This window comes from Paroedura picta, chromosome 2, assembly GCF_049243985.1.
Source record: "Paroedura picta isolate Pp20150507F chromosome 2, Ppicta_v3.0, whole genome shotgun sequence".
NCBI classification, from domain to species: domain Eukaryota; kingdom Metazoa; phylum Chordata; class Lepidosauria; order Squamata; family Gekkonidae; genus Paroedura; species Paroedura picta.
The window spans coordinates 182,463,103-182,476,664 of NC_135370.1; the positions used below are offsets into that span (position 1 = coordinate 182,463,103).

Genomic DNA, 13,562 nt, shown 5'->3' on the forward strand with positions numbered 1-13,562 from the left:
AATTATGACAGCGGCGGTGGCTGCAGCAGCAGAGTAGAACTGGAAGACTCACATGGCAGTATTTTTTATAATCCTCCCCTGGTCCATCTTCTGGCCTATGCCGTGCACGACAAACACAATGTGAGTGGTGGGCGACGGCTTGTCTTCCAATGTCGCTTCTTCCACGTAGCCTCGATGAAGTCTCGTCCCGCTGCTGGAAGCTGCAGAAAAGCAAGACCAACATTTTGATTCCAGCACAGCAACAATCCCTCACCTGGCCCGCTGCAGTGAAATCCCCACCGAGGTAGGAGGCAGAGAAGCTCCTATCAGCTGAGGTAATGCACCCCAGCTCCGTTCTCTTATGTTCTTGATGGCTAACCAAGGACAAAGGGGAGGGGGGAAGGTGCCTGAAGCTTTTTGCAAACTTATCTGCAGCGAGTTTAAGTCTACAATTTGGGTCCTTTACACCAGGGGTAGTCAACCTGTGGTCCTCCAGATTTGAGGCCGACCAACTCAGAACTTCTGCTGCCCGCACCCCCCCCCAGAGGCCCTTCCATGACTGAACCATTTGATCTCCCCAGTGTTGTTGTTATTTATGTTGTGTTGCGAATTGTTACTAGATTGTTGTGATGTTGTATTGAAACTTGTATAGTATTACATTTTATTATTCTAATGTTCCATAAAAATTTAGAGACCAGTACAACCTCCTGTTGCGAAAGGGTGAGAGCGCTCCTGTCCGCTGGCAGTCTGCTTTCCCCTTGCAAGTAGGAATGCGTATGATTGTCTGCAGCTGACAATTCCCCCATGCCAAGGGCTGCTGTGCGTCTTCCAAACAGATACTTGCAAACTGCATGTGCGAAATTTGTGCCATATGTTCTGCATAGCACCTTTTAAGAACATAAGAAGAGCCCTGCTGGATCAAGCCAAGGGTCCACCTAGTCCAGCGCCATCTCATATGGGAGCCAATCAGTTCTTCTGAACGTCCGGGAACAGGGCATAGGCCAGGGGTTCTCCACCTTCCTAATGCCGCGACCCTTTAATGCAGTTCCTCATGTTGTGGAGACCCCCAGCCATAAAATTAGGCCAGGGTTCTTTCACAGAAATTAAACCGAAACTGACCAATGGTGTGAAGATCCATTGTTCATGATTTTATATAAATTGATTTTTTTCCAGGGTTTCTCAGTTCAGTTCTGCCTCTCGTCCCACCATGCCGATCTCGCTCTTTTCCGCTGCTCCAGACAGACGAACGTTCTATCACGATCTACCCCGCAAGGCTGTTGTGTGGATGGCACCCCCCCCCCCCCGGCCAAACTGCTTGCCCTGATGCGACCCCTGTGAAAGGTTCGTTCAACCCCAGGTTGAGAACCACTGGTGTAGAGAGACCTTGCCTCCTGGCGCTACTATTCCAAGGTTGACTGCCTCTGAATGAGGAGGTTCCCTCGAGTCACTGTAGCTGGCAGCCACTGACAGACCTAGCCTCCACTAATCTGTCGAGCCTCCTTTCAAAGGCAGCTATGCCTGTGGCCATCACTACATCCTCTGCCTAAATCAAGTGTTAATCAAGTCTCTCAAGGTAGGCGTGGAGAGCTAGCAATGAGAAGCTTTTGTCTGCCCGCCCACTAGGAGGCTCTGAGCCTCCTGGGAGTCACTGTGCCTTTGTTAACTGAATAAGAGGAATTCAATGGCCATTCTTCTTCCAAAGCTCTTTGTACTTTTGAAATTGCTGTGGTGTGTGGAATGCTGCATTCCCAATTCCTTGGCAAAACTGAAGACAGCCAGCTGAGCTCTTTGTCCTACAATCGGCAAGCTTAGTTGTTTTTCTAGACTTGGAGAATCCCCGGTGTGAAGATGTACAAGCCCTTTAAACCACTGCGATTGGCTGGCTGAGGCTACTGCCCGTTTTAACAATATAGTGGTCATTTTTGGTCCCGGCAGAAAGTTCTGTCACGTGTCAGCTGAATTATGGCAGCCCCTCACTGGATTTTCAAGGCAAGAGACATTTAGAGGCTGTTTTTGCCACTCACAACTCTTCCCTGGTGGTCTCCCATCCAAGGACTGACCCGGGCTGACCATCCTTAGCAGCCAAGATCTTGCAAGTCTGGCCCATCCAGTCATCCTTACATAGGAACAACTAGTGAACAGCTATTTCAGCCTTCAGGTTCTACGTTAACATGAGACTTTCCACAAAAGATGTAAAAATGAACTGTACAAAATAGCTTTATAAACCTGCTTGGATATATAGAATCCTAGAGTGGGAAGGGGCCATACAGGACATCTAGTCCTACCTCCTGCTCAAAGCAGGGTCAGCCTCAAGCCTGCAGAAGAAAGATCTGTCCAGCCGCTGCTTGAAGACCGCCAGTGAGGGGGAGCTCCCCACCTCCTTAGTCAGGCCCTTCCACTGCTGCGCTACTCGGACTGTGAAAATTTTCCTGATATCTAGCTGGTATCATTCTACATGTAGTTTAAAGCCATTATTGCAGATTCTATCCTCGGCTGCCAACAGAAACCACTCCCTGCCCTCCTCTAAGTGACAACCTTTCAAATAGTTCAGGACAGCAATCATGCCCCCTCTCCACCTCCTCTTCTCCAGGCTGAACACTCCCAAGTCTTTCCTCATAGGTCTTGGTCCCCAGGCCCCAAATCATTCTTGTCACTCTTCTCCGCACCCTCCCAATTTTGACCACATCCTTTTTGAAGTGAGGCCTCCAGAACTGCATGCAGTACTCCAGGCGCAGTCTGACCAATGCGGTATATAGTCGGACTGTGACATCTTGCAATTTTGATGGGATGCCTCTGCTGATACCGGCCAAGACTGCATTTGCCTCCTTTACCGCCGCATAACACTGTCTGCTCATATTTAGCTGGCAGTCCACAAATCCCACAAGATCTCGTTCACATGCGCTGCTTCCCAGAAGTAGAACTCTGCAATCCCCTTTATTGGATTGCAACTTGTTCTCACTTGTTCACTTTCCCAGCATGTTCAGATCTCGTTGAACTCTCTCTCTATCTTCTGGGGTGTTTGCTACTCCGCCAAATTTGGGACTGTGGTCTATGCATTACAGACATTCTGTAAAGCAGTGGTCCCCAACTCCCGGTCCGAAGACCGGTACCGGGCCACGGCTCCTCCTTGTCCTCCTCCCAGGCTGCTGCCTCAGGGCTGCCCTGCCACTTTGCCACCGGCTCATCTTGGGTGCTTTCCAGCGGCTGCCATGGCTGGGGCTCCCCTGCTGCTGGCAATCGGTGATGGAAAGTCCAGGGCGCCGGTGGGAAAGCAAGTGGAGCAGGGGCTCAGGCGGTGGCGACGTCCCTCGGCAAAAGACTAGCCCCCCCCCCCCCCCCCGGCCTCGGTAAAATTGTCAAGCGTTGACTGGTCCCCGGTGACAAAAAGCTTGGGGACCACTGCTGTAAAGGATTGCTGTGATCCAAACGTACGGAGGCTTCTTTAGGTGACCGCCTAAAAAGTGCGTACTAAAAACTTCCAACAGGAAAAAACAACTTTTTAAGGCTTTAAACCTTAAGAGCTATGGCTCTGTTAAGGGGGGGGGGCGCCTTAAGGGCATGTGCCCAACTGTAAAAGAATTTAGACTGTGACTGTTTAAATCTTAAGAAGAAACAATTCTAACACTCTTAACACTTTAGTACTAAGAACTACTGACTTATGAACGACAATTTAATTTGAATTAACGATCAATTTTAACATTACACATTAATAATTGGGGAGAGACCAGTCAGACCTGCTACTCCCAGGATAGGCAGGAAGACGACTGGAGCAGGGTCCCTCCCACCACGCGGGACAGGAAGTTGAAAATTAGTCCTGCCTCCCAGTTAAAGTGGCGGGAAAGACCCACCGAGGCATCCTCCTGAATATCAAGGGAGAAATCCAAACAAGCAAACAAGCAAACAAGCAAACAAACTGCTTCTTTGAGCTTACTGTAAGCAGGATCTTAATGTATATAACTTCTGTACTGCTTAATGTATCATATGAATATTTCAGTTCCTTCTGGGGGTTTTCCAGGCTTCTAAATCCTTGATGCAATGATTACTGCAGGGGTAGTCAACCTGCGGTCCTCCAGATGTTCATGGACTACAATTCCCATGAGCCCCTACCAGCTTTTGCTGGCAGGGGCTCATGGGAATTGTAGTCCATGAACATCTGGAGGGCCACAGGTTGACTACCCCTGGATTACTGAACGCTCCATCTTGTTGACTGCACGGACTCACTAAGTGTAACCTGCCTCGAGCTCCTGTGACAAAGACAGACTGTCCAGAGAACAAACAAGTGCAACTCAGAGAGGCTTACCTTTGGAAAACCCCAGCTTCTGAGTCACCGTCCTGGCAATTTTTGAAGTTGTCGCATCGCTGTAAAGATAGACTTCGTCCACGCTGTGCCAGTCCACATGGGTGCGACTCAGCTTCAAACTGTGGACAGCTGAGAAAGAGAGAGAGAGAGAGAGAGACTATCTTCAGTGTAAGGAATACAGTCCGAAAAAAAGGACGGTTCGAAATTAGTATAACAACAGAAAAAAGAACCTATCCTAGGCTATAATAAACAATTTCACAATGAATGTAACCAAACGTGTCTAATCTCTTCTTTTAATAGAACAGCCAAAACGGCCTCCAGATTAAAACCGTTTTCAAGTGAGTTTTCATCAGTGGTTGTTTTTCAACTTCATGTTGGCTAATGAAGTCCTTCAATAGGATCTAAAGTAAAATAACACAATTCTTCTTGGCAGGATTTAAATAATATATATGTGGCCTTTGGCTCACAGGTACGGGGAAGTCTAGTCAAAAGACTGTTTTTTGACTTGTGTTATTTTATTTATTTTATTTTAGATCCTATTGAAGGACTTCATTAGCAAACATTAAGTTGAAAAACAACCACTGATGAAAACTCACTTGAAAACGGTTTTAATCTAGAGGCCGTTTTGGCTGTTCTATTAAAAGAAGAGATTAGACACGTTTGGCTACATTTATTGTGAAATCGTTTATTATAGCCTAGGATAGGTTCTTTTTTCTGTTATTATAAGGAATGCAGCCGGCAGAACTTCTCTCAAAGGCAGGCAGAACAACATGAAAAGTAAGCGTGTAACTGTATTTTCATGTATTAGCATGCTGGCAAGACAAAGTATTTGGGATCACAAGAATCTCATTTTAGTTGTCTTCCACCCCCACTAGCTAATAAAGTATCACGGCAGTCAGATAATGCCGCCCCATGGTTGCTGAAAGGCTTAGAGAGCAGCGGCCAGAGCTGCCGAGAACCAGATTCTAATCCCGCCCTGCTCGTCTCCTCAGTCTGCCTTCTGCCATTCAAAGCCATGCCCAAATCTCATCATTTTAGAAGAACTCAAAAGTGCATTCTGAGGCAATGTGTTCTGGTTAATTTGCCGGTCATAACTGGCCAAGCTTGATTGGGGTGTAAGCTCCAGTTTGTCACCTGCTTACTTCTCTTCCCAGCAGGGAGTCTCTTCTCCTTACACGGCAGTTTCTGTGGCCAAAAAACATAGGCTTGAAATGCCCGGTGAGTACTAACTAGTTTGTATTCAAATAGCACAGAGTTTGTAGTGACATCGGAGAACAGCACAAACCTGCTAAATGTGATTAGACACATCACGCAAACTTAAGTGAACACAGAGATTGAATGCGTTCTGGCTACATGCTGAGTACTTTAATACGATCGAGGTGGTGGGGAGGGATGCTTGCACAAAACACACACAAACCTGGGTCTAATGGAGGACTGGATTGTTGATCAGATTATTTATTCACTGCTTATTTATTGATTTTATTTATTTATTTATTATATTTATATACCGCCTTCCCCGGGGGTGCTCAGGGCGGTTTACATAAGAACAAACAACAATACATAAAACTTGCTTGGAAGTGTCTATATTGTCTCCCCCTGCCATCTGGAGTGTTCCTAACTGCAGAAATCACTGCAGAAATCACAAACATATGACTATCTGGGCTGCTTCTACATGAAAACAATTCTCTGTGTGTCTCCCAACAATAGCTAGACTGCTACAGTATTATAACAATCTATTGTAACACTATTAAATCCCAGCTTTCATTTTTAAAGTATCTAGCGCTTTTTGTAGCAGAGTTGTAAGGCTACCTTTCATCCTTATGATTCTGCAACAAAAACTGCTGGTGTCTTTTTTTTAAAGAAAGCTCTGGCTTAGTACATTGTACAATGCAATATACCTTATTGCAACAGATGAAAGAATCCTAGAGTGGGAAGGGGCCATCCAGACCATCTAGTCCCACCCCCTGCTCAAGGCAGGATCAGCCTCAAGCCCTGAGCCTCAGGAGAGGGTGGTATATAAATATAATAAATAGATGATAATGATGTTATCTATAGGAAAGTGTTCGCCATCCGCCCCTGCCTAATAAATAAATACATAAACAAACAAACAAACAAATAAAAACAAGGATCTGTCCACACACTGCTAGAAGACTGCCAATCCTTCCACTTCTGTGCACCCCCTGGGGTTTCCCCAGCTTTTCTTTCTCTCCCAAACATATTTTGCTGTGACAATTTGGGAAGGATCACAGCAAAATCTTCATGACTGCTGTGTTGGTGGGGCTCCCAGTTATAGGGCCACTCTTACTGTGTTCGGTGGCTATTTCCTGCCACTGCCACTAGGGGGCTTTCTACTTTTCTTTTTTTTTTTACATCAGCAGGTGAATATTGTGATAATGGCACAACCACCCATGCAACAGGTTCCCTGCATTATTTGCCTTCATTTATAAAAGTCCATCTCCAGACCTTTTAACTGTCGAGATATCAGGGGAAAGGCAGATCTCTGTATTGAAAGGGGATACCAACTTCTTAAAATGAACTCTGGTAACGCAGAAAAAGCTACATTATCATTATAACCATATAAAGAAAAGATACCAAATTGCCAGTTAAATTTTTAAAATGGATAAGCCTTGGTCTGACAAGGGACTGGGGCAGGAAACTATGGGGATACCTGCTATTTGCAAGTCTGATCACCACGGTGCTGGCACAGTAACGTGCAGACTATACAGAAGAAGGAGGGTTGGTTCTTATATGCCGCTTTTCCCTACCCGAAGGAGGCTCAAAGCGGCTTACAGTCGCCTTCCCATTCCTCTCCCCACAACAGACACCCTGTGGGGTGGGTGAAGCTGAGAGAGCCCTGATATCACTGCTCGGTCAGGACAGTTTTATCAGTGCCATGGTGAGCCCAAGGTCACCCAGCTGGCTGCATGTGGGGGAGTGCAGAATCGAACCCGTCATGCCAGATTAGAAGTCTGCACTCCAAAGCACTACAACATGCCCCATGCCTATCATGTCATGACATCATCAGTGATTATTCACTTCCATGGTTTGTGAGCTGTGTGGGTAGGAAGGTACATATTTGGCAAAGTCCTGCTCACATCAACTCCAGCCTTGTCTCCAACCACTCCCTTCCCCACAGCAGCCATTTCCCCCCACCTTGGCAACTGACTATCACTATCTGTTCCACATATTTCCTGGTTAGGGCTTGGAGGAGGAGCTGGTCTTAAGTGCCACTCAGAGACTTAAGTGCCACTCAAAGCTTAACACCTAAATTAGGACAGCTGTCCCGCCCCTGAGTGCCTCCTCCTCCAACCGGCTTGCCTGTCTGTCCAGCGGCCAGCCAATCATCTTCCGTCCCCCATCCCTGGCCACCCCCTCCTCCTTCTTCTTCCCTCTGAGGCTCGGAGGCTGCCTCAGATCCCTGCCCCGTGAGAGCTGCGCCTGCCAGTGAGTTCCCTTCCCGAGGGCCTCCAGCCTGCAGCCTTTCCTGGTCTTGGAGGGAAGGGAGAGGCCATCCACAGAGTTCTTCCATCACCACCCCAATCTAGCGCCCGTTGTATTCCGGAATGCAACGGGCTTGGCCCCTAGTATCATTATAACAATCTGCTCCTGCAACAAGCTCCTTTGAATTTCCAGTTTTCATTTTTTTAAGTGGGTTTCTAATTCTTTTTGTTGCAGATGCATGCCTTTACCCGCAACAAAAAGGGATCGCATATTACCAAAAGAGATCTGGGGATTCCTAGGAGCTAGTAAATAGATCATTAGCATGCTACTGTCAATTACATATTTTTTAAAAAGCTCTTTGGTACTGGCCAGCTCGGTGGAGTGGTTAAGAGCAATGGACTCTGATCTGGAGAGTCGGGTTTGATTCCCCGCTCCTCCAGATGCAGCCAGCTAGTGGACCTTGGTTCTTTTAGAGCTCTCTCGGCCCTACCTCCCTCACAGGGTGTCTGTGGTAGGGAGAGGTAAGGAAAGCAATTGAAAGCCGCTTTGAGGCTCCTTTGGGTAGAGAAAAGCAGGGCATAAAAACCCTTGTGCTGCTTAGACTGCCCTAGAGGTGTTCCCTTACCACTGTGACCACCTTTGCCATGAAAGCTGCAGAGAACACTCATCAGGTGGAGGCATCTCCTGTCTTAGGCGCCTGGGCAGTAAGACTGATGCTCCCCATTCAGCCAACTAGCAGTGCTAACAGGGATCCTTTCTTGTGAGAAAAAAAAGATGCAAATGAGAATAACAGGCATGCCATACAAAGTAAAACAAACATGAGAGAGAGAGTACGTGATTAGCAGCAAGCCCAATCAGGGGCGACAATCTCCCCCAAGTTATTTGATTGGATCTGTCATGAGAGGGAGGAGTCATGCAGCTATTTGGAAGGATATTTTTCTGTTAAGTTCAAGGCGGGAGATTTGGGGGGGGGGGGGGGAGAGACACGACACACCGAGCTCTTCTATACAATTTGCATCACCGTACATCACAAATGTGGTTGATTATGCTTCCAGTCATCCCCATAACCAGCCTTTAAATTAAGCTGAATTGTGACCAAGTGACCTGATCAAAGCCATTTCCGTGAGCTTCCCAGCTGAACAGAGGGGAAAAGAACTGCAGACCCCCACCCCAGACCCTACCCCCACCCATTTCATTTCTCTGGATGGAATTTGTGAATACTCTGACAACCTTTTGAAAAGCATGGCACAGCAATTTACAGCAAGGAAACCTTGTATATTAAGAAAGGAAATACACATTTTGTGGTGCTGAACACACAACAAATGCTTCAGGTTCCTGATGACCCATTAGTATGCATTGTTAGGACACGGACAGCCACTAATTTTTTTCTGTGCTTCAAAAAAGCAGGGATCTTCTTGCTAAGACCCACCATGCCTTCTTCCTTCTGCTCTGCTTTGGAAGAAGATGATCGATGCCATGCAAACACAGAAGCATAGGGTTCTCTAACACACTAAACCAGGGGTAGTCAAACTGCGGCCCTCCAGATGTCCGTGGACTACAATTCCCATGAGCCCCTGCCAGCGTTTGCTGGAGGGACCGCAGTTTGACTACCCCTGCACTAAACTGAGAGGCGCTAGCTACAACAGAAAATTTCCTGTGCAAGGAGGAGACAAGAATACAAATCGGCAGTTACCGTACCTTCAGATCGCTTGCGCTTAAGCCCTGGCGCCTCTGCATTCTCGTTATATCCTCTCCATTTGAACAGAGAATGGAGGGAGAAGGGAGGGAGGTGGTAGGCAACTAAAAGCAAAAACACCAAGCTTCAAACTGAAAGTAGGAGAAGGGACATCGTCCAATTTGGCAGAAAACACACTAAGGAGAGCTGCTGAAAGCTGAAAATACAGAACACACCGTGCAAATGACACAAGGGAGCTCCGCCTTTGAGGGAAATGGAATTACTTACACTTCTCTTTTGCATTGTCCATAAAATGCACGGGATTGCAAGTAAGGCCAAAGGCGTATGCAAAAGAAACAGAATCCTCTTTGCGTGAGGGCCGCGCAATACAAAACGCTTGGCCTTGAGTCGGATCAGGGCTCCCCAACTTGTTCTCTCTGCCTCTTCGTGGCAATTCAGGTTCCCAGGCAGAGCAGGGCCCAACTGGGTCTGGGAACTGGGGCACCTGGGAAGGAGGAGCTCCATTCTCCCCAAAGAACCCTGTTGTTGCAAGTCTCCTGGGACACTGTTCCTTGTCCCACTGTGACGTAGCATGCACACCTAATGTCACTTGTGCGACCACGCAGTGTCCCACGATCGTTTCAACTGTGTGGGGGTGGTGGGGAAGGCTGGATCCCCCCGTGCCTCATTTCCAATCCAAATTGGGTCTTGAGTTGCTTGGATAATTAAGACCCCCAACAGCCAAAAAGGGAGTAGAGTTACAGGAACCCCAACCTGACTTGGGGCCAAATGCACTGTGGGAACTCAGCCCTTAGTGGACCTTTCTGATGTGTGACCGGTAGAAGTGTTAGCTAGCCTAAGAGGAAAGGAAAAAAAAAAAAAACACGAAAGGACTCCTCTAAAACGTAGGGAAGCCAGAAAGATTTTTTTGATGGCATGACGAGCAGAGGTCACCTGACGAAAGGGAAAGGGGCATTCCCGCATGCACTGTCCCTGAACAGCACTGGAGCTTCCTTCCCTGTGGGGGTAACGCAAATCCGCTTGGGACCGTTTTCGGCACTCTCGCTTGGCTCCCTCCGGCGAGAACGCCGGAAAGGCGCGACTGATTCCTTGCGGGAACGGCTGTGCTGTGGTTGGACGGACTTACCTCACCCTCACAGGAAGATGCCAGTGCTGTTCAGTGGCAAGAGACATCACAGGGAGAATGAGTGCTGTGGCATCTCACCAGAGGGAAGGGAGGGGTCGGGAAGAAGCGGCCGTGCCCCACCTAAGAAATGGGAGAACAACAAGCACCGCCAAGGTCAGTGGGGGATTCAAGCAGGGAGGTCAAGGAGAGCCCCAGTCAAAAGATGGGAACGCTTTTTCTTGAACTGGAGTGGAATCGGAGCCAGTACTTCCAATGTAACCCCTCCAAATCGGACTCAAGCTTTAAAAAGCCAGCTGCCAGTTCAGAGAAAGCGTGCATTTATAAAAATCAGGAACCAGAGCAAAAGGAAGGTACATTTTAATGTTCGCCAGTGGACCCAGAATGAATCAGAGTGCCAAAAAACAGGTATTCTAAAGTCTCATCTTCAAGGAAATGGCAGGCGAGGCAGAAGCTGACTGATAATCAACTGGGACAGAAGACAACACAAAATCAAGAGTGAAATCTATGTAATACCTTTTATTGGGACCAGCCAAATTGTTGATTGGTCCTAATAAAAAAGTATTGTACAAATTCCCTTCTTGCACGGAACAATATGGCAGCATAACGTTTAAAGGGCTTAATGGAGGAAGGGTGAAAGGACTCCATATGTGTACACAGCAGAACCTTTCTCCCATGCTGCTACTGGCTACTCCTCAGCCAAGTCCTCGAGTTCAGCCATCCCAACAAGTCTGTTTTGGAGAGCACTGCCAGCATGCTGCAAGCAATATGTTAACTGTTCCTATTAGGGAGGAAGTTGGTCACTGTTCTGTCCTGGCTTGTTGGATGTCTGCAAACAAATTCTGGAAAATACGGCGCACGCAGCAACAAAAAACAAGAACCTGTGTTTCCTCTCTGGACATAGATCAGATTCCACTGGGGAGGGAATCTTCTTGTTCTTCTCAATTCTAGAAGAAAACCTTCTGAGTAAAGCATGCCTTCATTTTTGCTCAGGAAAAAGGCCTTCCTCAGTATAGAACAGGATGCTATTCTATCAGAAGGACCCGTAGCCAAGCAGAAGCTCAAATGGAATGGGTGAAGAACTGAAGTATCTTCCAGGTATACTAGCAAGTGGCTCATGGCCACTCATCCAACCTCCTTTCCCAGGAACGCGAGTTCTGACACAGGGCAATAATTGGCTGGATCATGAGGCCCAAGGGATGGTTTCTCCAATAGAGGGTGGACCAGTGCCTCCTTCAGAACCTTCAAGAAGATCCCTGTTGCTAGGGGTAGCTTTATTATCTCCTGCTGTGGTCCTCCTCACTTCTTTTGACGAATTTTAAGGAGCCACGAGGGGCAAGGGTCTGGAGGACAGGTGGTAGGCCTCATTGAAGCTAGTAACCTGTCCGCCTCAGTCTGGGTAAGTGGCCTGAAGCGACTGAAAATCCCCTCTAGCTCCTTTACTGCATCCATAAGTTGGGGGAAGGAGGAGCCGTGAGATCTCATCCGCGAAATCGCTCGCAAATGCCTCACCGCTTAGATCCAATTTACTATGATTTGTGTGCTCTTCTTCCAGGGCACTGAGTGATTCAACTAAATAATTGTGCCTGGCACGCGCTCACAGATGCAAAGGAGGCTTCATAGAACACCCATTGGGCCACAATTTTTCCATTCCCAGCCATGATTGTGAACATGTAATAGGATTTTTCTGTATGAAATATTTTTTAAAATATCTATCAGTCCACCGTTCAGGTCTTCCATTAAAAGTGCCTTGTGAGGAACCTGTACTTAAAACAAAAATTAAAAGTAAAAATATATATTAATAAGCCCACCTTTTGGCTAAAAATCTAATACCCTAGGCACGAGGACAAAGTTGCAAAAGTACTTTCCCAAGCACAGAAATCAGAACTGGAATTTATATCCTGATTCCAAATGTCCCACAAGTACTGGATGTAAATGGATGCATAAACATTTACTAACCTGAATCAAGCACTGACCTGGATCACCTAGGCTAGTTTGAGCTCATCGGATCTTGGAAAATAAGCAGGGTTTTGTTTAGTTCTGGCTAGTAAATGGAAGGAAGACCTACAAGCAATGCTAGGGTCATAATGCGGAGTCAGACAGAACGTCTCTTGTCTTCAAAACTCTATGGCAGAGGTGGCCAAAACTATGGTTCTCCAGATATCCATGGACTTCAATTCCCACAAGTCCCTGCCAGGAGAGCCACAGTTTGGCCACCTCTGCCCTACAGGGTCACCATATGTCGTCTGTGAATTGGCAACTCTTTCTACCACCACTGATCTGGTGGGAAAAAAGTGAAACTACAGCTGTGAGGACGCTCCGCTTCATGATTTTCTAGGTCTCCAAATAAAAGTAGAAGAGAGCAGAAACTTGGAAGAACGGGAAGCTCTGTCAAATCAAAGGTAGGAGGAACTGCACAGAAGATCAACAATGAACTTGGCTGTGGCAGAATTTTTTAAAATCAAAACCTCTTGCCTAAGACTCCATGGGTCCAGGGAGCGGACTGTCTTGTCATTGGACAATGGAAGGTATAAGTTTGGCAGAAAGAATTAGCCCCGGGAGATGCTGTGACACAAGCAGAGTAGTTGCCTGGCATGCAGAAGTCCTCAGGTTCAACCCCCAGCATCTCTCATTAAAATGGACACGTGATGGGTGATGGGTTCTTTTTATCACATGTGGTGGAATTGTGAGAAAGCAAAAAAGTATTGGGTTAAAATACATATGGTGTTACAGGAAATTTTTAAAATGCGATACCCAATGAAGCCTGAATCTATGTTGTTAAGCTTCCACCTAAGTGCTTTACCAACTTCCTCTAGAATCCTCTTCTTCCATGCAACTACGGCGGCACGGTTGGTGTGGGCGAAGCACTGGAAGGCGACTGAGACTCCAACTATTTCTACATGGCTTGATAAATTAGCGGACTTAGTAAAAATGGCAAGACTCACTAACATGGTTAAGAAGAGATCTCTGGAAGAATATGATGAACAGTGGAGTGATTATTTCGACTTTCTTAAGAAAGACAG

General features: G+C 47.0%; 1 protein-coding gene across 7 annotated transcripts in view; it reads right to left on the reverse strand.

Moving 5' to 3' along the window:
• Window positions 1–13,562, reverse strand: part of DDHD1 (DDHD domain containing 1) — a 64,417-nt gene that overhangs the window by 18,701 nt on the left and 32,154 nt on the right. For 3 of the 7 annotated variants that reach the window (XM_077324083.1, XM_077324086.1, XM_077324090.1), the window contains exons 3-6: window positions 10,621–10,662; window positions 9,419–9,520; window positions 4,280–4,408; window positions 53–200 (exon numbers count right to left, since the gene is read on the reverse strand). In XM_077324083.1, the coding sequence (XP_077180198.1) occupies window positions 53–200; window positions 4,280–4,408; window positions 9,419–9,520; window positions 10,621–10,662 (421 nt within the window). The remainder of the gene's footprint in view (window positions 1–52; window positions 201–4,279; window positions 4,409–9,418; window positions 9,521–10,620; window positions 10,663–13,562) is intronic. The other 4 variants (XM_077324084.1, XM_077324087.1, XM_077324088.1 and 1 more) reach the window with 2 other exon arrangements.